Consider the following 25,893-nt stretch of genomic DNA (forward strand, 5'->3'; position numbering starts at 1 on the left):
GCTAAGACACAAGTTTTAGATTTCAGAAAAGCAAACTTCAGCTTGCTTAGAGCTCAGCTGGGAGTGATTCTGTGGGAAGCTTATGTATGAGGGAGGTGTACAGCAATACTGGAGAGGGACTTACCATCAGGGACTGTAGTGATAGGACAAAGGGCAATGGGTTTAAACTTAAACAGAGTAAGTTCAGGTCAGATAAAAGGCAGTTCTTTACTGTGAGGGTGGAATGGGTTCCCCAAGGAACTGGTAAATGCTCCATCCCTGGCAGTGCTCAAGGCCAGGTTGTACAGAACCTTGGACAACATGGCATAGTGTGAGGTATACCTGCTCATGGCAGGGGGATTGAAACTAAATGATCTTAAGGTCCTTTGCAGCCCAAACTATTCTTTGATTCTGTGATATATGTCAAAATGGTGCTTGGTGACAGCCAGCACGGCTTCACTAAAGGGAAATCCTGCCGGACCAATTTAGTGGCCTTCTATGATGGGGCTACAGAAGTGATGGACATAGGTAGAGAAGTTGTGATCTACCTGGACTTGTGCAAAGCGTTTGACACTGTCCCACATGACATCCTTGTCTCTAAGTTGCAGAGACATCAATTTGATAGGTGGACCACTTGGTGGGTAAAGAACTGGCTGGATAGGCACATACAAAGAGTTGTGGTCAATGGCTCAGTGTCCGTCTGGAGACCAGTAACAAGTGGTGTCCCTCAGGGATCGGTGTTGGGAGCAGTCTTGTTCAACATCTTTGTTGGTGACATGGACAGTGGGATTGAGTGTGCCCTCAGCAAGTTTGCCGATGACACCAAGCTGTGTGGTTCCGTTGATACACTGGAGGGAAGGAATGCCATTCAGAGGGACCTTGACACGCTTGTGAGGTGGGCTGATGCCAACCTCATGAAGTTTAACCATGCCAAGTGCAAGGTCCTACAGCTGGGTGGGAGCAATCCCAGGCACAGCTACAGGTTGGGCAGAGAAGAGATTCAGAGCAGCCCTGCGGAGAAAGACTTGGAGGTGTTGGTGGATGAGAAAACGAACATGAGCCAGCTTCAGTGTGTGCTTGCAGCCCAGAAAGCCAACCATATCCTGGGCTGCATCAAGAGGAGCGTGACCAGCAGGTCGAAGGAGGTGATCCTGCCGCTCTACTCTGCTCTTGTGAGACCTCACTTGGAGTATTGTGTGCAGTTCTGGTGTCCTCAATATCACAAGGACATGGTACTGTTGGAACAAGTCCAGAGGAGGGCCATGAGGATGATCAGGGGACTGGAGCACCTCCCATATGAAAACAGTCTGAGAAAGTTGTGGGCTGTTCAGCCTGGAGAAGAGAAGCCTTTGAGTGTCTGAAGTGGGTCTATGGGGCTGCTGGTGAGGGAGTATTCATTAGGGACTGTAGTGATAGGACAAGGGGTAACAAGTTAAAACTTAAACAGCAGAAGTTTAGATTGGAAGAAGTTCTTTACTGTGAGGGTGGTGAGGCACTGGAATGGGTTGCCCAGGGAGGTTGTGAATGCTCCATCCCTGGCAGTGTTCAAGGCCAGGTTGGGCAGAGGCTTCGGTGATAGGGTTTAGCGTGAGGTGTCCCTGCCCATGGCAGGGATGTTGGAACTCGATGATCTTAAGGTTCTTTCCAACCTAGCTATGATTCTAAAATTGGCTACAGATGTCAGAACTACAAGAAACGGTTCTACAGTTACGTAAACAACAAGCAGAGAGAAGGAAAATACTGCCCGACTCTTAATGAGTCATGAAAAGTGCTGAAAAGGCAGCTGTACCCTGTCAAAGTTTGCCGATGATACCAGAGTGGGTAGGGAAGTAGACACTTTGGAAGTGAGAGCCACCCTGCAGAAAGACCTGGATAGGGTGGTAGAGTGGGCCAACAAGAACCTTGTAAACAAGGACAGATGTCAGGTCTTAATAAAAAAAATGTCTTTTGTGAAAACATAATTCAGGGGTGCAGCACAGCCTGGGGAGCAGCTCTGTGGAAAGGGAACTCATGGTCCTTGTGGGCAAAAAGCTCAACATGAGGGATCCTTGTGCTGCTGTGGCAAAGAAGGCCAACAGGATGCTGGGTTACATCAGCAAGGGATAAAAATCCCTTCTGTTCAGCCCTATACCACTCTATTCAGCGCTTGTGAGGCCATACCTGAAATAGTGTGTTCAGTTTTGGTCCCAGTGTACAAAAAGATGTGTACAGTTTGGAGGGGGTCCAGAGAAGGCCTGTAAAGATGATCACATGACTGGAAAGCCTACTTATGAGGAAAGGCTGAGAGACCTGTGTTTCTTCAGCCTAGAGAAAGGAAGGCTTTGGGAAGACCTTAACATCATGTTGCAGTGTGGCTACAAAGGAGACAGAGACTTGCTTTTTTTAAAATGGGTTACTTGGAAAAGACAAGGGGTAATGGGTACAAGCTATTCCTGGAAAGGTTTCAACTGGATATGAGGAAAATTTTCACAGTGAGGTTAACCAGCCATTGGAATAACTTCACCAGGGGAGTGTATTCTCTAGTGTGGGACACACTTAAGATTCATCTGGGCCAACTTTTCTGGACTGTGCTTTTGCCAAGGAAGGTTAGACCAGGAGATCACAGAATCACCAGATGGTTGAGGCTGGAAGGGACTACTGGGGATCATGTAGTCCAACCTCCCTGCTCAAGCAAGGTTACCTAGAGTACATTGATCAGGATTGCATCCAAATGGCTTTTGAGTATCTCCAGGGAAGCAGACTCCACAACCTCCCTGGGCAACCTATCCCAGTGCTCAAACACCCTCACAATAAGGCTTTTTGTCATCATTGAGGTTCCCTTCCAACCTTCTATGATTCTATGAAATATTTATATGCAATATTGATGCAGTTTTACATAATCTTGATATCAAATATCCAGAGTTGTATTTATACTTCAATTTCTTTTACAAAGTAAATTAATTTAAGTAAGAATGTATGTCTTTACTTATAAGTCACAGGGATTCTTTGTTTAGTGACTTGCAGTAATGTTTAATAAATTCTTGATTTTATTTGCAAGCATATACTTTTGCTGTAGCTAGTCATGACAATACAGCCTTAGGCAGTGGCTCATCTTATGATTGTCTCTGCTTCTGAGCTTGCAGCTGTTAAAAATCAGTGAGAAAAATCCAATTTGCTTTGTAAAGAACACATTCAAGGCCTAAGGTACTTTTCATTTCTGTATCTTTCCAGTATGATGATGAGTTAGAATTACTTTCACTTCAGGCTGAGGGAAAATTCCACTTTTCAGAGGATACATAGTGCACTGGTTTTTATTTCAGAATTCTTCAGTTCTAGTGTGCAGATTGATTGCAGGGTAAACGTCTTTGTCATTAGATGTGTTGTGAATCGTAGTTTAAATCACATGACCTCTGTATTTTGCCTTGTGTATATGTAAGTTCTCAGCTGTTCAAGGTATGCTCTTGCTGACATCTTGAGTTGTTAATGTACACTTGAGTAGGCTGGATCTTCCTTGCGTATGCTGAAGATTGATACATTCTGGGCCTTGACAGCTGCAGTGTTTTTCTGTGCCAACTTTAGACAGTCTTAGCAGCCCTATTTCAACAAAATCATTTGGCTCCCAAGACCACTCAGGGAACAGCCTTACCAAGTCCATTAATTGAGCCAAGAGCTTAAAACGGCTGTTTAAACTTCTTTTCATTTTAAAACTGTAATAAGTTCTGGGTAATACTCGTTCTGTTATACAAAATGCATAATTGGTTATAGATTTAGATGAAACAGTTTTAGCTATTAAAATATTTGTCATTTTAAGAGCATAAAGTCTCATTTTATGGTAACTTACCATTCACTGACTAATGTCTTACTAATGTTTGTTGTAAATTTTGTACATCTCCATGTAAACTTTTTATGTAATAGAATTCATAGGTTTCTAACTGTAGGTGATGTGTCTTTTTTTTTTCTTTTTTTTTTTTTAATCCACCGGTAACATGTATTTGAAGACTGATTTGTGTCAGTATTCTTTTGGCAGAAGTCCACTTTGGCAGAACATTGCTTTGTTTTGTGTGCATTTACATAAATACAGATATGCAGTGAAAGGTATTTTGTCGATCTAGATTAGAATATCTGTTGATATAATTACAGCATTGCTTTATAGTCCTGTGTGGGCTCATTCACAGGCTGCAGTAGTAATTTCTGGAAATTCCAGTGATTTTTCACTCATTCCAGGTGACTTGGAAATGGGAATGTTTTTATTTGTGTTGCATGTTTCTTTCTTTTTTCTTTTTTATTTTTTTTAATGGACAGTACTTAGTCTGTTCTGTTTAAGTGTTTCTTGGAAGTTTATTTAGTGCACTCTGTTGACATTCAGCATTCCTTATGGCAAGCAAGCCTTTTTAATGTGCAAGTTAGGATGTTTTTTTCATTCCTATTTTATCTGCTGTTGTTTCAGCGCAGACAGAAATATTGCAGAACTTAGTTACATAAGAAGTGGCGATTTCACTGACATAAGTACAACTTGGAGTTGATTATACTCTTCCTTGAGCAACTTCGAAAGCCGTCTGTGGAATAGCTGCTTTGAGGTTAATCTGAACTGTTTATTCAGTTAAGAGATGATTTGTGCCTGAGTGTGTTCTTGTTAGGAAGACCAATGTTCATTGAAACTTTATATTTTATGTATTATCACAAGGTCAATTTCTGAGAGACTTGGTAAAGTTTAGGTAGAAACTAAATTGTCAGAGACTCTATACTCAGTAATGCTACATACTCAGCAAAAATTACAAGAGGAATGTGAACATTTAACTTGGGTTTTTTTTATTGTACTTACATCTGTATCTAATTTATTAATTAGGAATTATTCAGTATATGTTATATTAGTTGTCCCTGTTTGTTATTTTTTGTTATGGAAAAGTGGTGTGCTTAGAAGTATTTATTTGCAAGTTTTTCACTATTCTGTCTTCTAATCCTGTGTGATGTTCTCCAGCTTCAACCTGGAGTGTGTAGGAGCCTGCATGGTACAATAATAGACAGCGCTGCCCTTGCAGTGACTTGTTATGCTTAATAGTGCTTTTTGGAGTTGTGCAGAAGCCTAAATGTCTCAGCTTTTCTAATAACTAAATACGTAAGCAGAAAATCCAACAGCTACTTGTATGTTCTTTTATAGAGGACAGTAAAGAGTAAAGATAAGGAAGCATAATGGTAAGAAAAAATCTAAATCCTTAAATTGGTAAACAAAACTGAACTCCACAAAGCTAATGAGCTCATAAAGCAGCATTAGAAAGTTTGTTTGACACAAGATTTTTGAGCTTTTGCAGGTGAAATACTGTTGACAATATTATATTTGGACTTCTCTGTGCTGTAATGACTGCATGGCCATTAGAATAATTTGTTAGTGATTTTAAGTAGCTTAGTGTAAAAATTCAGAGTGAATTGCTTATTAAAGATATAAAAAATATTCAAACACTATTATCAGTTTTGTTTTGCTCTCCGTATTCTGATTAGCTGAGATATTTGAATTAAAACTATTTTGAAATTAGTTGCACATAATTTGATAGAAATAGTGGTTTATTTCTCCAGTATGGTTTAAAGATTTCCTTATACATAAGTGATACTATTTAGAGTGAAGAACAACTAGGTTGCTGTCCTTATAAATAACTGGGAAGAAATCACATTCCCATTGCTATTATTTATGAGTTTTTGTTTAGCTTTTTTGTTTTTTCTTTGCTGGGCTCCCAGTATAAATACATAGTAACTTAAGATGTTAAAATTACTCAGAATCTATGTTCTGCATAGATACTAATGCTTTTTGGAGGCCCGCATCAGTTTTGAAAAACGTTTATATTTTTGGTTCTGCTTATGCGTTAGAAGGGTCAGGTAATGTCTGGTTCACAATGTGTGTACATTGTGACTTCCCAGGTAGCGTGGTAAGGCTTTTTCAGGAGATGGTGACTTTTTCAAGAAAAGAAGAGATGAAGTCGCAAACCTATGAAAAAACCAAACAGCAGAGGTGAAGTTAGGAATTCAGTTCTTCTGTTTCATTTAATAATTAGAATTAAGATAGAGTTGTGCAGAGATGAGATACTGTGTTGTTTAGAGGACTTTAGTGGGATCCCTGTGATATCTTAGTAGATTAGGTTCCAGAAGCCTGGGAGAAGAAGGAAGCAGGGAAATAGATAGCTATAACAGTGTTGGTTTTCTATTTCAGTCATGTGTTTCCCTCATGCAAATTCTATTTATCTTTAACACTTAAAAAGCTAGTAAAAGCTGCACTCCTGTGATTTTTTCCTGTTTAATAGATCTAGCTACCAATATGGTGATTTTGGCTTATTAATGTCTAATTTTATGTTAGGCTCTTTTTAGCAGGTTTGGTCCTAAGTCCAGTCCATGGTTTATGTATGTGTGCTTTCTTCTTGTTCCTCTTGTCCTCATCTGATTTCCACCCTCTTCCCCGATCCCTCAATATTTTTATATAATTATCACAGGATGTGGTTTTAGTTTGTAACATCATGTTGAAGCATGTATTCCAGGCTTGGTGTTTATTAATACAAATTGTGTTCTGCTGCTAGAAGTAGTAGTAATTGATGTAGCAAAAGGCAGTCTTTTTTGAATAATAGTGATTTCTGCTGGCTTATGTCACATTGCATACTCTTTTTGTTGAAGGTCTTTGTCTTCCTTCAAAATTCTGTGTGGTTAAAGCTGTTTATTAAAATAAACTGTTTGCAATGTTTTTTTATTCATGGGACAGTGAGTAATTTGTAGGGAATTCTCACTAGGTTTTTTTTTAATTGTCTTTTGAATATACACAGTATAACTTTTGTTTATAAAAGGTGTAGCATACATTTAACATATTTTTGTCTTCTTTTCCCATTTCTAAGGCTGATAAAGAATTTGTCTGGTCTCTGTGGAAACATCTACAAATGTCAAGTCCAGATCTTACTCAAGCTGTCAGCTTGGTGGTGGAAAGGTGAGTTTCATTGATTTAACATGGCACTAAACACAAAAGCAAACAACCTCCCTCTCTGCTAATAATATATTCTTTATCTTTTTTAATATTTTGCAAAAATTTCATTGTTAAATTTTGTCAAGAGTACCTAGAATATGTTCCGAGTTGCCATTTTTTGGTATAAGTTGAAGTATACTTCAAAATATGTTCTCACTGTGGTTTCTGTGCTGCAGTTGAATTGTGCTGCAGTTGAATTAAATGTTTGAATTATAAATGTACTGCATATTATGTTTTTCTACTGAAAGAACCAGAGGAGGTAAATGACATTTTTTTTGTGTCATAAATGTTGGATAGCAACTGCTTATATAAATTATGTTTATCCACATTCTTAAGGAGCTAAAGGGCTAAGACATAGTAACAGAATAAATGACTAAACAGTTAAATTATTACTCCTCTGAGGATATTAATGATGATTTTCTCAAGGTACTTACATACTATCATCTGATTGCTATAAATTTGAGGTAATAATCACAGTATGTGATTGATCAGAATGCTGATATTTACAATTCAGAATTTTTGAGGCCAGAGAGAAGGAGAATGGGAATGAGTTGGTAATGTGTCAGAATTCAAACACTTGATTCTCTTATGGTTAAAAGGTTTGCCTGTTCTTTCTCTCAGGGTGCCATGAGTTCGCTATTAAAAAAAAAATTTGGTTGGTTGGTTGGTTGTTGTTGGGTTTATTTTGGTGTGGTTTGGTTTTTAAATGGACTTTAACTTCTTTAAATGGCTTCTCAACATTACTTGGAAAGCTTGTCATAGAGCCAGGAGTCTCCTTTGGCTTCCTGTTCAGTGCTTTGATCTCGGAAGGCATGGTTTGTTTGTTCACATCTTTCCTTTCTGGTCTTGATCTGTAAAAGTTCTTCCGCTCCTGGAAGCATTAAAGTGTTAAGTTCTTCAGCTGGGAGTGGATTCACTTTGGTGTTGTCCCATTTTCTGCATAAAGCATAAAGTCCTTTATGCATAAAGCTAATGAAAATTTTGTCCAAAAATACAGTGTGATCATGTACCTAGAGCTAACATCATAGAGCGTTCATATCCAGGGGAAGAACTTGAAGGCATAAGCGCATGCAGCTTGTTTTAAGATCATTGTTGCCTGGGAGTTCACATGTGTTCACCAATGCTATGTTAAATAACTCCTGGTTCTGTAATGGCATGCTGACCTGCAGAGGGAAGTAACTTGACTGTTCGGACAGTGTATTACTTTCACGTTGCTTGCATGTTGTGATTTGAGAAATAATTTTAATACACAAGGGAAACATAGGAACAGAATAACAGCATCCATCATTTAGGTTGAAATACAGGTTCTTACTGACTTGTTTCATGATAAAATTTGGTCATAATTTCATGAGGGCACTTAGGGTGCACTATAAGTGCACTAGAGGGCACTTACATATCTTTCTTTTTCAAACATAAAAAATGCAACAACTGCTTAAAATATATAAATATAGTATTTTATGTATGTAAAGATATATGACAAATATGTAAGCACAAGTATGGTTTGTCTTAGCCATGTTTTATAGATCGCTGAGCAATATGGAAAATTTTTGCTCTTTCACATGAAGCTTAATAGGGTAGAAATAGGTGTTCAGGCTCATTAACATTTTTTATTGGTGTTGCATATAAAAATAATCAGGATATTAGGACAAACTGAAGCAGAGAGAAGTTAGAAAGTGTGCATTTAAATAATGATGAATACAATTAATTACTTGGAGTTCTTGAATTGTATGCCTATGTAGGATGCAGTCTGTCATCTTTTTTTATCCTTCCTGTCTAGGAATATTTTTATGCTTTGTAGTTATCCCTTGCTTGAAATTATTTTATGCTTTATTTAGAACAGAAATTGGTAATTGTATGTGCATTATCCTAATTGATACAAAGAATGTGGGGCTCTTAGATACCACCTTGATGGCTGCAAGCATGATGATGAGCTGAATTTTTTTAACAGTGGTAGGAAGTATTTGTGAAACCCTTTTAATAATGTCATCAGCCTATCAAAAGACTTGTGACAGAAATGTGGTGTAGAGTAATGGCCTATTCTATATGAAGGTAAAGGTATATTTTGTATGCTTTGCAGTTTGTGTAGATTGGTCACTGGGACTGTTCCTGACAGTGTGTGCGACAACACACTTCTCTTAAGGTGCTTGTGTAGTTTTTCATGTGCTGTCTTCTTTCAGAAAAACACTAATGCTTTAGAACCCCTCTTGTGAACTCAAGGCTATGCATCTCTATCATACTTTTCCCATGCTTCTCAGAGTTGTGGAATAATGAAAGAACAAATTGCTTCTACAGCATTTTTCTAGGTATTAGCATTACGCCAGAGAATCCTGGAATAGGTTTGGCTAAAACCCATTCAGTATATAGGAGTTTTATTATATATCATGACTTTGAACTTTGGGGTTGCTTTGACTTGACATATGTATTTTTCTCTTTAATTGATGTAGCTTCATCTCTTTTGCCTGAGAACAGTCTAATTGCCTCTTTGGAAATAATTTCTAGCCCAGATTTGCTTGTGAATCTTCTGAACAACCAAATTACAGCCCCATATTTTCTCTCCTAACTTTTCCACCTATAACTTGCCATAATTTTTTCCTTAGTAGCTTCTCTTTCATGACTGTACCTATTCATATTTTCATACTTTCAGAAAAGTTTTTGTCTTATTCCTTGCCTTATAGCAGGGTGGGTTTTTTTTGTTTGTTTGGTTTTTATCTGTAAGCATAAAAAACTATAAATATAAATAGACTATAGTGTCAATTTATCTAGGTTTCAATGCAGTGATTAGATTTACCCGGGATCTGCTGCCTAGGACTGCTGCTGATCAGAAAACTCCAGGAGAAGTGATTTTCTGGCTTTGTTAATCTAGGCAAAATAGGTATATATAGAAGGTGAAGAGATGGGACTACCAAGTAAGAGTTATAAGCAAAATGATTCCTGAAACATTTCATTTGAGAGATCGGTATTGGTCACCCTTTTCACTTGAGAGATCTGGGCTGGTCACAACCTATTTTGCTGTGTTTTACTTGGTTGTACCAGTCAAGAATAAAAAACTGAAAAGTTACACTGAAGTGTGATTAAAAACAGTTAAAGTCTTAAGAGACTTTTTTTCGTTCTCATCTATATTAAGAACAACATCTACCTGGTTGTATCCAGACTGGTACCATTTTCCATCTTGCCCTGGCTTTCTTGGAGGTTTTGAGATAGATGCAAGCAGACTGAAATGGATTTAAGCATTTTGTTGTTTCTGTTTGTGTCATGGATACCACCAATGCTTGCGTAGCTTCATTTTTCAGGCTGTTCTTTCCACCGAAAACTCCATAGAGTATTCTGAGAAACTTTCAGTGCCCACCATACCTTTGTTACAGACTTCCTAAGATCAGAAGCCATCTACGTAACAGAAGCAGACAGAACTGAAGCGTGATCATGTGTATCTGAGATCATACATATCATGAACCAAACAATATTGTCCAGTGGATTTCAGTCTTTAAATTGATGAAAACAACAGCCAGACTTTCTTAAGGAGGGTAACAGTGGCAGCAATAGAAAGGTGCTAGTGTGAAGGGGGAAAATGTTCATTATCAACCTTGTACACCATGGATGTGTGATGAAGATGAGAAGAAATATATATTAGGAGAAATTGTGTAGGCAGTACTAGCCATTGTGTCAGGTAATTTATATTTGCAGCATTAGACAATTCCTTATGAATATCTTTTTCTCGAAGAAACCAGGCAAATGTAGAAGGCATGATATGGGGAAAATAAGGGAGAATTAATAGTAGTTTTCCATTATTTGTCTGCTATTTTAAAGTGCTTTCATGGTCCCAAAATAGAAGTTCACCTGCCCTAAAATTGTAAAAATGTAGCTAGTATTGTTTTATGGCTGTGCGGTTGATTCCTGTAGTACATCAATGATACTTTACTTTTCAGCAGGCTTTGCAGTTCTTGCTGGATGACTGTAACTATATTCCCATTTTAATATTCAGATATAAACAAAAATTTATCTTTACTGTGCAAATGAGAAATGCCTTTGGGATATGTAAAAGCCTCCAGGTATTTTCAAACAAGCCATTGTAAAAGTACTACTCATGTTAGTATACTTTGCAGCTACTTTAAATACTATTGATCTCAGTATTATATAAAGAGCATGCTATTTCTAGTTCACTGCCTTTTGAAACAGTTTTTGTTTGTTTGTTTGTTTGTTTGTTTTTTATGATGAGCTGAAAAAAATAGTGTTAGAAAGTACCTTTTACAGGTAAATGCGTGTGTAAACTCAGAGTTGGGGTTCAGGTGAGTGTATCAAAGGTTTTGAAATATTTTTGTAAACTTGGAGAGCTCTCCTTGAAGACTTTTCTCTTACAATACATGAAATGTTGACAGGTCAACTGACTTAATTTTCTTCTGGGGCTTCTAGCTGACCCCTTTCCTCTGGAATGGAGATGTAGCAGGATTCATTTATGATCGAACTTTGGCAGTGATACCACAGACTTGGTAGATGTAAATGGGGATTGTATTACACTAGGTGATACCGTTGCAGATAGCTGCATTTGGCAAGCTTGCTTTATATAAATGTTTTTCCACACCTAAATTCTAAGTGTGCTTTGCCTTGCAAGTCTTAGCAAAGAGCACGGACAGGTCATTTCAGGCCACTCTATGAAACAGTGGCAACCTGAATGTTAGTGCCAGTGGTTAAGAGAGCATTCTGTTGTTCTTCCTGGGGAGTGACATCTCCATAGGTGTACACATGTGTGAAAACATGGTTGAAGAGAAAGCAATTTGAAATAATCGAAGAGTTTTTGGAAAAGTAATCACAGGAACTTACATTGTGGTTTTCTACATCCTGTGAATAGCAAATTGTGGAAGAAGCATTAAACAAGTTGACACAGATTCCTCACTGACTCACGGTGTGCAGATATACTAAAAATAACAAGTACTTTTTATGTAGAGTATGCTGTATGAATGATCAAAATAGGTTGCTAATGTAAGTTGAAAAATATTTTTAAAACTGTACCTTGCATCTATTGAAGAGATGAAAGCTTGCAGAAACTTTCTTAAAACATTCATGGCTTTATTCTCATGCAAATTAACAGGAAATAGAATGACAAGAGAATGAGGAAGCAAAAACATCTAAGGTGTTTTTAAAGGCCATTCCCATTCTGTCACCTGAGTTTAAAATAAAGTGGACTCCCTAGTTATTATCACTCAATAAAATGGATAGAATAATAGAGCATAAGAGTACAACCTTTCTATCTAAGGTCAAATAATTGTGATTTTCTACAGTTGATGAAAGTTTAATATCCTGTTTCATTAAAAATTCTCAGAACATTGAACATAAGTCAACATTCCATGGAGAAGAAGGTATTATGCAGCTTGCATGTGTGCATATCTGCATATCGGAGCACCAAATATTGACATGATAATTGCAGTCAAGCCTGATTGAACAGTGGCCTTTGGGAATTCAGCTGGTGTTGTACCAACTGTATGGCTGCTCAGGACACAGTTTGAAATGCAAGGTGCAAGTTAGCACTTTATTCAGCACAGGCAGGCATCATTTAAAAATCCTTGGGGGAAACCCTGGTGATGTGCAGATGTTAAAGCAGTCTGTTCTGAAGTGCTGGTATTTTGAACCCTGTAAGAGACTTGTGTATTTTAGATTAAAAATATTTGGAAAATTATTAGGAAAAAATGTCACTATTATCTTTATTACTCTAGTGTAAAAATATATTCAGTATTTTATGTACCTTGCTTAAAATAAGACGCCTTAAATTGTGTAATGAATTAAAGGAATCAAGTTAGAGATGCAAGAAAAATTACATTTCTGTAATGATGGTTTTCCATTTTGATACATACCATAAGACATAACTAGTTCTAGAAATAATTTACTAAGGAAATAATTTAATTTTGCAATTTTTCTTTAATTAGGTCTTAAATTATTTTCATAAAGAAACAAAAGTAAGTGTATGCAGTTTTTTCTATAGAAAATAACTACTGTGCAAAATATGTGTTATCATTTTAAATTCTTTTTTGCTCCATGCTATCTAAATCTTAAAAGTACTGTTTGTACGTATTAAAGGAAAAAAAATGATAATGTGCATCAATTATAATTTGTCATGAAATATAAAGATCTTCTAGAATCTGAGGTGAAAGTAAACTCCCTATTAAACAAAAACTGTTTAGCTCTATTTTTTAATCTCTTCTTAATAGGTACATGAAAACACGGTATGGTTTCTAGTTGAAAGATTGAGGCATAGGCTTTGTTTCTGCTACCCACAGACTGCAACCACAGGGATGTGGCTGTACACAGTAAATTACAATATTGGTGCCATATTTACAGTAACATTGACAGTCTGTACTCTACAGCTTGTCTTTGCACATGGGTGATTCATTATCTATTTAATACCAACATTGTATGCACTTGTCTAAGTCTGTCTGTGAAATAGTTAGAAGCCGTAAGACCAGGAGAGATGATAATCAACTTGAATGCTGCATCACACAGGCTGATGCTTTGTAGCCTTTCTAGTTCTGCAGCTCTTCAGATTAAAAGAAGGACCTTTCAGAATTAATATTTCTAGAAGCAGTTAATTTTTAGTTGTATACTGAAATATAGGTATGCCATTGAAATGTAGCCTTTGTTCTTTTATTACTCAGCCTGAAGTTTGCAATGTAATTTTAACTTTCTATTTAAAACCAAATTTGTAGACGCATTTTTTAAATTTTTTAAAATCCTTATATTTGTAAAACTGAAAGGACATATTCCATGAAACACATAAACAGCAAATTCAATTTATTAGTTAAAATTATTTTGATTTAATTGAGGTAAAACTGATGTAAATATATAAACCTCTGAGTTACTTTTTCTTTACAAATGGTTAATTTGGCTGATTGAAACCTGTGATAGGATACAAGATGCCTCTTTTCCCAGACTGCTTTTGCTAAAAATTTTAGAAAGCATAGTGTTTTATAAATTTCTGCAAACTTCTGATTTTTAACATCTTTAAGTACCTTATTCATAGTCCTCGTGGTTCCTCATAGTCCAATGTTTCATTTTTGACAAGCCATTAAAATGTGCCAAACATCAAAAATATTATCCTGTCCTGTTGTGTAGAGTATAACATAACACAGGGAAAAAAAATCTTATATAGGAAAAATGTTAAGTTTAAGAATATTTTCTTGCTTCTTCATTTTTGTGTGAAGCTGTATCTCAATAATCCTTGTAGTTAAATACATCTGTGTTAAACATTTAAAATAGGTAGTACTCATGGGAAAACTGATTGGAGCTTAAAACTTGTACAAATTGACAGCCTCTCTTCACTCCATTTTTCATCCTAAGAAAGTCTGCAAATATTCTTAAGTCACATCATTATTGCTCATAAGTGGCTCTAATTAGGTAAACAGGAGTTTGTCTCAGTCATTGATCATCATCAGCTTCTTGATAGTGCCTGATTTCCCTCAGCCCCAGTATTCCAGTGGATTTTAAAAAATATATTGTAGATACATAATGGCTCATTTAATAAATTCAGTTGAAGTTTTTTCTTAATATTTGCTACCCTTCTGAAAAGCAGGAGGTGATTGCTGTAATTCTTACAAAGTCTCATTTTAAGGCGCAACAGCAGATCCAAATATGATACACGAGATCCAGTCAGTCATACTACCTTGGGTCTCTGTGGGGAACTGCCCTGTAATGAGCATTGGAAGCCATCCTATGCCACCAGAAGCTGCTGATAATGTTCCATATGAGGAACTCATATCCATCCCTGGCAGTGTTCAAGGCCAGGTTGGACGAAGCCTTGTGTGGCATGCTTTAGTGTGAGGTGTCCCTGCCCATGGCAGGGGGGTTGGAACTAGATGATCTTAAGGTCCTTTCCAACCCCTAACTATTCTGTGATTCTATGATTCTAGGTTTCAGTGTGCATGTAAGTTGTGATAATTAGGATTTTACATTTACCTCTGAATGGTAACTGGTGGAACTGTTTTGGTGGGCATTACTACAGCCTGTGTTATCTAGAGAGTCTGAAAAAAAAAAACCAGAAATCCAACCCTCTTGAATTTACTTTAAACTTTTCTTCCTAATTATCATAATGATAGAGCTACATTTATAAATTTTGTTCCTTGACAGCTTTGTTTAAAGGACTGTTTGGCTAAGCATCAGATAAACAGGGAAAATACTGCATTTAATTAGAAATGCACTTTGAACCATTGACTACTATTTGCCTGTGTTACAAGCACGTTTTTTGCTTTAACAGAGGTCTGTTCTCTCTAGTTCCAGGCTTTATCCTTCCAGCTTCTTTTGTGCTGCCTGGTTGTAAAGTCATATGGCTCCATAAATTCCTGACTACAGAATACACCAGAATTAGTTGAGCATACTATTTTTCAGTTCTCCAGAGCAGTTTGTTCTTTTGCTTGGTTCTTGGCTGGCTAATTAATTTTCTTCCTGTTCTCTCTTTTAGAACAAACAAATAAATAAATAAAACCAAACTAAAAAAACCCAAACACCATAACTGTAGAATCATAGAACAGTTAGGGTTGGAAAGGACCTCAAGATCATCTAGTTCCAATCCCCCTGCTATGGGCAGGGACACCTCATACTAAACCATATCGCCCAAGGCTTCATCCAACCTGGCCTTGAACACGCCAGGGACAGCCCATTCCAGTGCCTCACCACCCTCACAGTAAAGAGCTTCTTCCTTATATCTAACCTGAACTTCCCCTGTTTAAGTTTAAACCCATTACCCTTTGTCTTATCACTACAGTCCCTGATGAAGAGTCCCTCCCCAGCATCCTTGTAGGTCCCTTTCAGACACTGGAAGGCTGCTATGAGGTCTCCATGCAGCCTTCTCTTCTCCCGGCTGAACCGCCCCAGTTTTCTCAGCCTGTCTTCATATGGTAGAGCTGTTTTGAGCCTTGCTTTTGGAAATCTACTGTACCCATCAGTTTTTCAGATCAGTTAATCCAACGTGATGAGTTCATGGCTGTGTTAAGAGGGTAGTTAAGTTTTGAGTATTTAACTGTGCCTTGTTTTTAAAAAAGACTGAGCTTGTGAGAAGAGATACTGATCAGAAGAGTTGGGAAGACAGTGGTATATTGTGGGTGTAGATAGAAAATGGGTGGCTAGAGCAATGATTTACATTAGAAATATAACAAAACAGGTGATTTAAAATGGAGTAGGAAATATACCACTGTGGGAACAAAGAATTGATAGGACAGCTAGTGGTTAAGGTCAGGATGGTTTTGAGGGCTGGAGGCAATGGTATTTGGTGTTTTGTGGAGCTTGTGTGTGTGTATTTTTTCTGTGTCTACACATTACAATTCTAATGTGCTTTCCCTTTTGTCCTGTGAAGCTCTTAAAATTTTGGATGAAGTAGTTATGTATGTCTCTAATCTTATATTCTTAAATTGTCTAGCTGTAATTAAGACCTAAGAAAATTTGGAGTGTTATGATACTTACAGTTTAGACCTAGATTAATATAGGTCTCTTACTTCTTTGAATAGATTATAATGTAATGTGCTTATGGGAGAGAGATACCTTCTTTTTAAAATATTTGGGGTTTGTGTGCTGCAATTTTTATCTTTGAAAAAGGGTAATTTTTATAGCCATTAAGGACCCCACAGCAAAGTAATTAAGTATGAAGAAGCATTGGTATTTTTATACTAAAGCATTTTTTGTTTAAGTTCTGGAGTAATGTTCAGTACCTGTCATGAACAGCATGTTTCAGGAAGATCAACAAACTTCTGTTATAAGTATTATACCAACAGTCTATTTACAGACACTTTTCCTTACTAAGTACTAATTTTTAAATTTCTTAATATGTTTTACTAAGTTTTGTAAACTTAGTAGGAAGTCTTTTACCATTTTTTAAAACCTAAGAATGGGATTTCTGTAAACTAATTATGCATTATAAGCAGGGTAGGTCAGTTTCCTTAACTGTGGTCTGTTATGAAACCTGTTGGTTGTCTTCTCTCTTGTGTTTCAATTTTTATATATTTTTTTTTCAAAGGATGTCACAGTGTAACCTTTGGATTACATCAGATAACTCCATATTTGCATGGATCTCTCTAACTGCAGTTTACTTAGTTCAGTTTTTAATAGATGTTCAAAGATAAACTATGAAAAACCAACTGTACTATGTATTTCATTGCTCGTGTCTTCCTAACAACCTGTTGTGACATTCCTTGAAGTTTTTGATTGCAGGTGATCAAATGCTTTGAGGTCAGGATCTTTTCTGTTAAGTTTCTGTTTCAGTTAAAATGTTAAATTACTTTCAGACATGAAAAGTCTTTTGGAATACTTGTTGAATATTCATGGTTTCATTTATCTCTGCCCGTTACAGCTCCTCAATCATGTTATTTATGGAAGATTTTTTTTTAATGCCATATAACTGTATAATTTTCCATGTATTTTTATTTCTCCTAGCTAAATGTAATTTAAGTATGTATCTTTACATCTAGGTTTTTCTTAGTTTTATTCAAATGCTACAACACATCGGTGCTGCTGTATTTGCAGTACGAGAGCACTGCTTAGAGTCATGATGCCTTGAGGCCTTGGTTTCCCAAAACCTTGCTGTAAATTCCTTACCATTTTTATTTAATTCTTTATATACTCAAAATAAGACTAGATACTTTAGCGGTCACAGAACTTTACTTAAAAAAGCATATTATTGGATGGCCTGTGGGGGCAGTGTAGTTTAGCATTTAAAAACACTTAAAGCAATAGAATCTGCAGTAATACATAATAATGGAGAAAAGTAATTGCCCGTATATCTACTATTCTCATTGATCACTGTTACAGAGTGCTTCAGGAGATGAAGCCTTTTGTGCACAGCTGGATCTTCTCATCTGTTTTTGATCAGATTTACAGTTACCGGTACCACTCTTGCATTCCCTTCCACCTCTGAAACATTCTCACTTTAGTAGGGTGAAAGTTGTGCAAGTAGGGTTCTCTGGCTTCCAGAGGTGACTTATATTTGGCCATGAGGTAAGTTTAAGTGTACTGTGAGGGCAGGAATAATTCTGGATGAGTTTTCTGCTTGTCGCCTGTGATGGTGGGAATACCTTAAGTATTTGGCTATTTTTAGGGAATATGTGTTTCTCAGACCTTCTGTTAGAGATACATGATAGAAACTTGACTGTCTTATGCTAAGGATCTCTGTAGCTTTACTATCACATTTGTTTTCTTTCTGCAAAAAACAGAATCCTGTAAGGGCATCAACATTTAAAACTCAGTCCAGAAATAGGATAGGAATGATATGAGCTGTTTTGTTAAGCAAAGTGTTAATGACTCATGAGCTGGCTTTGTACAAAGTGTTGCAGAGATTATTACAGCCTTGCACTTGTTAACCATATAGAGAGGTTCTACTCATCCCCATTATCAAGCTTCTGAACTGTCTTACCTCTCCTCTCCCCCCTGAAAAAGTTACAGGTTCTGTTCATCTTGAAAATAGTAAAATAGTTATCTGTGATGTTTGTAAGTATTTTTTTTCAGACTTTGAAATGCTACATAGCTAAGAGATGGACTTCACAAAGCCAAGCAGCTTAGTGGCTCTATATTGCCAAGTAGGAAAAAAAGAATTTTGATAAGCCTATGGACAAGTACACTTACTGCATTTAGGAAAGAAAAAGATAATTTCAGCTGCTTAAAGTGTATTTTAATATCTCTTGCTTCTGTTTCTTTTTGAACAAAGTTGTGTTAGCTGTTTACAGATGTAATTTGCTGCCACTTGCCATATGCTCCCTGATTAATTCTGCAAGGCCTGTCAGCATCAGATAATTTAATTTTCTGTTCTTTAAAATGACATTCATTATCAGGACATGAAAAATTCAAATTATTAACTGCAAATTATGACTAATAAAGTGTCTATTTTTTTTGTTTGTTTCCAGAGAAAAACAGAAAGCTGAAGTCAAGGACAGAAGGGTTTTAGAGATTTTGCAAGCCAAAGACAGCAAAATAAAAACCCTAGAACAGGTTAGTATTATGCTTAAATAGAGCAGTTCAGAAAAATTCTGTCACTGGCATCACATTTATATTTCCTAAGATGTAAAAATAGTTTGCTGTTGTGTCTTAAGGTGAAAGTTGCAGGTGATTCACAGAAGATAACCTTCTGACAAAGTATTGCACTATTCTGAGTTCTTCAGGCTGTTGACCTTTCACCAAAAAAGTTTCTGTGATTTTAGAGGAAATTTCTGCTAAAAAGTTTTATCAGTTCATTGCCTTATTTTGCCTAATAGACAAACCTAAACTTGGATTTCAATCTAGATGAATTCCAACTATGTTTAGATTTGTAATGTGTCCATGGTTTGGAAAGGTTTGCCATCCTGACTCATACAAAAATAAAACATTTGCTATAGTAATGAGAACTAAACATGTAGAATGCTAAAAGCAGTACAGCTAAAATACATTTATGTGTTTTGGTGTTACTCACTTGTACCACTATTTATTAACTGTTATCATAAACTGTAAAATAATACTGGCAAATCCAAAATGTCATACATAAGTCTTATGTGTATTCTCAATTTAGCTGTTAACTCAAAATGAGTGCTGTGCATGAGTAAAAACAAACGAACAAACAACAAAACAACCCAAGGTGTTGGGCGAAGCCATTGGTGACACTGAGGAAATATGAGCACATATCCTAAAAAATAAAAGTAAAAATTATTATTTCAAAAGTAATCAAAGCTCTTGATCCCTTCTTAATATTTGAAATACAGTACTTAGGAAATCCAAAACTAATGAAAGAAACAGAAGAGAACAATAAATATTGCACCTTCCTTTTCTCCATAAATCTCAAATGGGGTTGTACTTCCCCATGATCAAGACTTTTCATTTTCCATAATTGAACTCCAGGAGGTTCCTTTCAGCCCGTTTTTCGAGCTGTCATCATGACCCTCTGTCCACTTCTCCCAGTTATCTGTCATCAGCAAATTTGCTGAAGGTGGGCTTTGCCCCATAATGCAGATCACTGGGGAATTTCACACATTTCTGATGGCCTTTACTAAGTCTTGCCTGAACTGAGGTAAGTTGTGTAGCCAGTGGGGTAAACTGAGGTTTCCAGAGCTTACCTAATTCTGGTCTGTTCAAAATAAATCTGATATACCTGCTGCCTGACAAGAAACACATCTGAAAGGAGGTTATTAATCTTTTTATTTTGTATTGGAGCAGTGGCTGGAGTTTCTGTGCGTTGTCATGTCCTCATAGCTGTAGGAGTGATTTGTGACGTGTCTGAGGCATGGATCCACATAATTTTTATAGAATTACAAAATCAACTAGGTTGGAAAAGACCTTTAAGATCGTCAAGTCCAACAATTACCCAAGGACTGCCAAGATCACCACTAAATCATATCACTAAGGGCCTCATCTACACAATTTTTGAACACTTTCAGGGACAGTGATTCCATCACTTCCCTGGGAAGCCTGTTCCCAGGGAACAGTGATCACCCTCTAATTGGAGTAATTTTTCCTAGTATGCAGTTTAAACTATGCCTGGCACAGCCTGGGGCTGTTACCTCTTTCTCTATCACTTCTTACTTGGGAGACCAGCCACCTCATCACTCCATCCTCCTTTGAGGTAGCTGTGGAGAGAGGAAATAAAACCAACGAATATGAACGAGCAGTTCGTGATTATTCCTGCATTTTTATCCTATCCTTAGCTGAAAGTGAAAATTCCTGTGTAAGAAGTTTATAAGATTTATGTGCAATAATGCACTTTCAAGGGATGCCTGTTGTGGCAGCTTCTAAACCTTGCAGCTTCTAATCCATGAGATTGCTGTCTGTGGTTTCAGATAAATTTTAGAAGCTGAAATTGAAATTCATCAGAAATCTGAGTTGATAGTGTGATGGAGTGATCATCTGGAAGTGGAGAAAAGCTGAAAATATAACTAGAACAAGGAAAAATGCCAGCTGAGAAAGGAGAGTTTGGCAACTGGATGGGAAGAGTTAACAAATGAGGAGGATAGAAGCTGCTTTTTTGGTGATCATCACAACTTTAATGCATGTTGTAATGCAGCCCTTTCAAATAGCTTCCCTTAGAGCATCATTGACTGAGAGGAGGTTGTGAAGGGCACCAGACAGTGACAATAGACAGTGCTATATATAAAAGGTGTATACAAGGGTGGTGTCATTCTGATATTCTTGCCTCATCCATTGGCCAGGATGCCACAGTATTCAAATGAGGAGGATAGATTTTGGAATTTTTTGAATGGTTTTGGTGGTTTGGTAAACAAAGACTGGAGCTAGCACAGGCAACAATGTAGCAAGGAGCATTCTTGTTTATTTTATATTTCTGGATTTGTATTTATTTGTTCATCTAAAGGGAAAAAAATGTTTGTGTAGCTAACATGCAGATAGGTTGCTTCTAAAACTGAGTTTTGGCAGTGATGTAAATGAAAGTTCTTTTCTGTAAAGTATAGACAGCAAGACTTTAAAGTTGTATATTGCAGTCTACCAATCTGTTACATTTAGGAAGGTAAGATTTATCTAATTGTTTCTTCTGTTGATTTTCCCTTCTCCTTCCCACCTTCTACAGTTGCAAAAATATGATTTGTCATAGTGCATTTATTTATTAGGAATTTCTAAGTGGCCATGAGCAGTTGATTGTATGACTCCATGATGAGTAAGGGGAAAACGGCAAATAAATGCTATATCTTGTAATTTGAGATGTACGTAAGTTAATGTTGCAGCCAGAAACAGAACCCTAGAACGAGAAACTGTGATAATCTTTCATCTCTTGTATTTTGCTTAGATTTTGTTCTGAAGTGCTTAACAGCCCTTTTAAAATTCCCCTAGTAAGAAATCATATTCATCACACCCTTGGTGAGATGCATGTAAATATTTGTTACTGAGACCTGAATTAGATGTATTGGAGTTTTCCATTTATTTTTCCCTTTATCACGTCTTTTTTTAAGTTGTTGCCTTTGTAGTTGGTTGGTAACTTTTGGTCTTGATAGTCACAGCTATGCCTCAACTGGCATATATCTATTTATTCGACATGCTGTGTGGTAAAAATCTTACTCCTTTGAGGCTGGTGGCTAGATTGCTATACTGATCATATTACTGTCCTAATTTCTATGTGTATTTCAAGGAAAATAATTTCTAACTTCTGCCTTTAAGTAAACAACTTACTGTCCTACATTTTTTATTATTTTTCTTCTGAAGACTGACTGCTGCAGATCTTTTTCTTCATTCTCCTTTTTCTTTGGAAACATTTTCCATTTGGTATATTTAATTTATAATATTTGTCTGTGTCTCAAGTAGATCACTGGGTTTTGTTGTTTTTTTTTTTAAATAAGGTGAGGGTTTTGGAAAAATACATTAAAAATTTACAATTTAAACAATTTAGAGGATAATGTGGGAACAAAGAACTCAGTCTTCTGCCATTCATGTGGTAAATAAATTAAAATATCCTCACCTGTGTTCCTTAGAAGAGGAAATTAAAGATGTGTAAAAGTAGCAATAAACCTTTTCTGTGACATTGTTAATTAATTAGATTTCAATTTTGATCTGGAAGAACTAAAGCTAATCCTTTTGTCCTAGACCTTGTAATGTTTCAAAACCTTATCAACTGATTATACTCCGGAGGGGTTAAAATAGTACTAGCTTGCCTCATTATCTGCACTTGAAAATCTTCAGCTTGCTGTGCAAATCTATATTAAAGCCCTTTTAATGGGTCCAATTGAAAGAAGAATAATTCTACCTTCAAGCATTAATTAACACTAATAAATTTTTCTTAACTTTTGTATGCTCACCTCGTTGTATTTTTCTTTGTAATAAAATCCTGTTGTTAAATTAAGACAAATGTATACAGACATTCTTGCCATCTAAACACTTTCTATCCAGTAGCAGATAACCTTGATTCTTATTGTGTAACGAGGGACATGAGGATAATTTTGGTAATAGGGAGTTTAGATGAATGTGTCAGTGGTGATGAGATTATGCAAAGTTTATAAACTCTTTGCAGAAAAAGTTTCTCCACTAAATGAGATTTATAGATACTGCAAGCAAGGAATATGTGAGGACACTGACACTTTTTTTGTGTTTAAAAAGATGATTTTACACAAGTGGTAAAATCACTTGGAAAAGTGATTACCCCTCAGCGATGAAACCTGTCTGATTTATGTAGCCCTGCATTAGTGAATTATTATGTCTTTGTTCCTTTCTGCTTACCACCTTCTAGTTAGTTTTCCCATAAAATTAGGGGAAAGAAATCTTGTTAAGCAGTTTGTCTAAGTAAGAAGGATGGGGAGGAGAATATATTTAATATTCAAATACTTGAAAGTTGCTGATTCTTGTTTATTGATAAAACGCTACCTGAAGTAGGTGGTATGATTACTATGGCTAATACCTGTGGGCTTGTTTGCCTGAAGAAATTAATAAGCTGTAAATTACAGTGTACCTTTACAGCTCATTAGTACTTTTGTGTGAATCCCCGGTAGGAATGCTTTCTGTACAAGTTGAAAATTGTTTCTGTGAGGTAGCTTACTTTCTTTTTTTTTGGAAGGAGTTTTCCTACTTAATCTGCAAAAAAAGCATCTACATTGGGTTTTTCTGCAGGTATTCTGTAAATCCATGCCTTAACTTTTCATTTCTTTGTCTGTGTAGCCATGTCTAAGTTTAGGTAATGTTTCTGGATCCTTATTGCTCATAATTCATGTTCTTCATGGTGTATGTACAAAGATAGCCTGAAATGATAGCTGCACTTGGATAAGACAGGAAAAAAAGTAGTTAGTAAATAAATGGGCTGTTTCTTGTCCTCTGCTTGTCCTCGATTCTTATGTTAGCAGAGCTCAGAATTCAAGCCTGGAAAGAAGAGGAATGTCATGTTTATGATCTTATTCATGCTCTAGGGAGCTACAGTCTAGTTTGGAAAATTTCTTGTTCGATCCAGGTAAGAATAATTGTCATGTAGTCAATTAGAGTTACAATGGGATAGCATTTTTTCTTGAGTTAGAAATGGTTTCCAAAGACATTGGAAACTGTCTTTACAGTAGAGGAGATTAACTTCTTAACTGTGTTTAGCATATTTTCTGGTTGCTGTTTTTTTTATTTTATCATTGTAAAGTCAGTGTAGTTTTAAGAGAGTGAAGCTGGATTTTATTCCCTCTTTAAGGACATTGTTGATGAGGAGTCTTTTCATATATCATGGCTTCTTACTTGGATGCAAACAAATTTTCACAAGTTAAAAAAAATTGCTGTTGCTTAAGGACTAAGCAGCAGAAAGAAGCATGCAGTGCCCTTTGAGATTGGGTTCTGGCCTTTATGAATCTGCTGACAGCAGTTAAGAAGGAGCTTGTCAGAAAAGTTGATCATAGCAACAGCTGTTCTGTATTTACTACGCCTGATCTGGCAGCATTGATGTATGTGAGTGTAATGAAATATTGCTGTGTCAGGAGTAGGTGCTAGTAGGCATTGATTCCTGGAGATCTCAGATAGTCTTGCACACTTCCAGAGACACAGGCTATCTCACTCTGAGGAACTTGTATAGGCCTTGCTGAGAAGGAAACTGAGGGAAAAAGCCAAACCCCCAAGTTCTGCCAAGATTGTGAGGACAAGATAAGAGAAGAGCTCATTTTAGCAGATTTTTGAGTTCAATTTGGAATTAGTAGAAAGAATAGGGACTAAGAAGATACTTCAGGTTTTCTGCTGCCTAACCTAGAGGGCTGGGCTGCTGCTTTCTGTAGTTTCGATATACAGCTGCTATGAAGAGAGGAAAGAGTAGAGAAAGTATCAGTGTATTGGACAATTCCACTTTACAGCACTGTCTTATACGTCTTGCAGAAAATCCAGTCTGTCCAGACTAGACAAAAGAGGAAAGGGTATTTATTTAGAGCAGCTGATTGTTAAGGTGATAATAGAGTTGCGGCAAGATTGTGAGATTATATTGTCAGTGTTCGCTGTAGTTATCCTGAGAGCTGTCATATCCTCATTAGAGAAAAATGGACAGTTAATCTCTAAATCTAGCAGATGCATTACTGCAATATGTGCTATACTCAGAGAGGTGCTGGCTATAGTATGAAGCTACAGCTTTTCCTTTTTGACAGTTAATGTCTCATTTCAAAATTAGAGGTGTAATTTTGTAAAAAAACTGCCTCTAAGTATTGCCCTCTTGCAGGGCAAGGAACTTCAGTATTCCATGTTTCAGAGATGGTGAACCTATTGCACATGTGCCAGAAACAGTACTTGGCTCCCTTGTCAATGAAAAAATCCAGCTCCTGGCAACACTTACTTGTACTATACCTGTTCAGCAGAAGGGATAGAAAGAATATTAGTATACTTTAAGTAGTGAAAACAACAATAGAATTTTCATTTTAATGCATGACAGATGGAATGTGCAGTATAGTTGTAAGAAGCAGCTTTAGTGGAATAAAATGGTACACATAAAATTTTTGTCGTTGTTGTGACCTACTTAGCAGATGTCTCGCTAAGATGGTTCCTTTGCTGCTGGTGGAAGTGAGGTGCTAGAGTTCCAAGACTGATACACTACATGAAATCACAGTTTATTTCCACCACATGTTTAAACGAGAAGAAGTCCTGTCAGGTGGTTCAAGTAACATAGCAAACTTTGTTGAAGACACCAAATTAATCACATCAGACAATTCCAAAGAGGGCAATAGGGATCATGGTGTTTATAATATACTATAGTGTTTGACCCTTCCTTAATCTGTGTGTCAGATGAGAATTCAGCAGCAAGACTGACTGGTGGTAGAGGAGTAAGTACATAGCCCCTACCTGCAAGATGAAGTCAAGCTGCTCGCGTTCCTGGTCTCCTTTGCTGTAGCAGAACCGTTCTACCTGATCCTGTTAGAAAAAAGCTTTAAAGAGTCTTCATGTCCTTTTCTTCCTACTGCAAAAAAGGCCTGCTATTTTTCTCTGGCACATAGATAGCATGTAGGCGCGTTTAAATGGACAGTGTTCTAATGAGTGTTTCTCCTTGTATATATTTTGTAAGTTATCATGTTTAT

The 25,893-nt window shown here is 36.7% G+C and overlaps 1 protein-coding gene across 3 annotated transcripts in view; it reads left to right on the plus strand.

The window, feature by feature from the left end:
• Window positions 1-25,893, plus strand: part of CNTLN (centlein) — a 194,288-nt gene that overhangs the window by 12,270 nt on the left and 156,125 nt on the right. For 2 of the 3 annotated variants that reach the window (XM_031054312.1, XM_034073006.1), the window contains 2 exons: window positions 6,828-6,916; window positions 18,820-18,904. In XM_031054312.1, the coding sequence (XP_030910172.1) occupies window positions 6,828-6,916; window positions 18,820-18,904 (174 nt within the window). The remainder of the gene's footprint in view (window positions 1-6,827; window positions 6,917-18,819; window positions 18,905-25,893) is intronic. The other variant, XM_034073005.1, reaches the window with a different exon arrangement.

Source organism: Melopsittacus undulatus, chromosome Z, assembly GCF_012275295.1.
Source record: "Melopsittacus undulatus isolate bMelUnd1 chromosome Z, bMelUnd1.mat.Z, whole genome shotgun sequence".
NCBI lineage: Eukaryota > Metazoa > Chordata > Aves > Psittaciformes > Psittaculidae > Melopsittacus > Melopsittacus undulatus.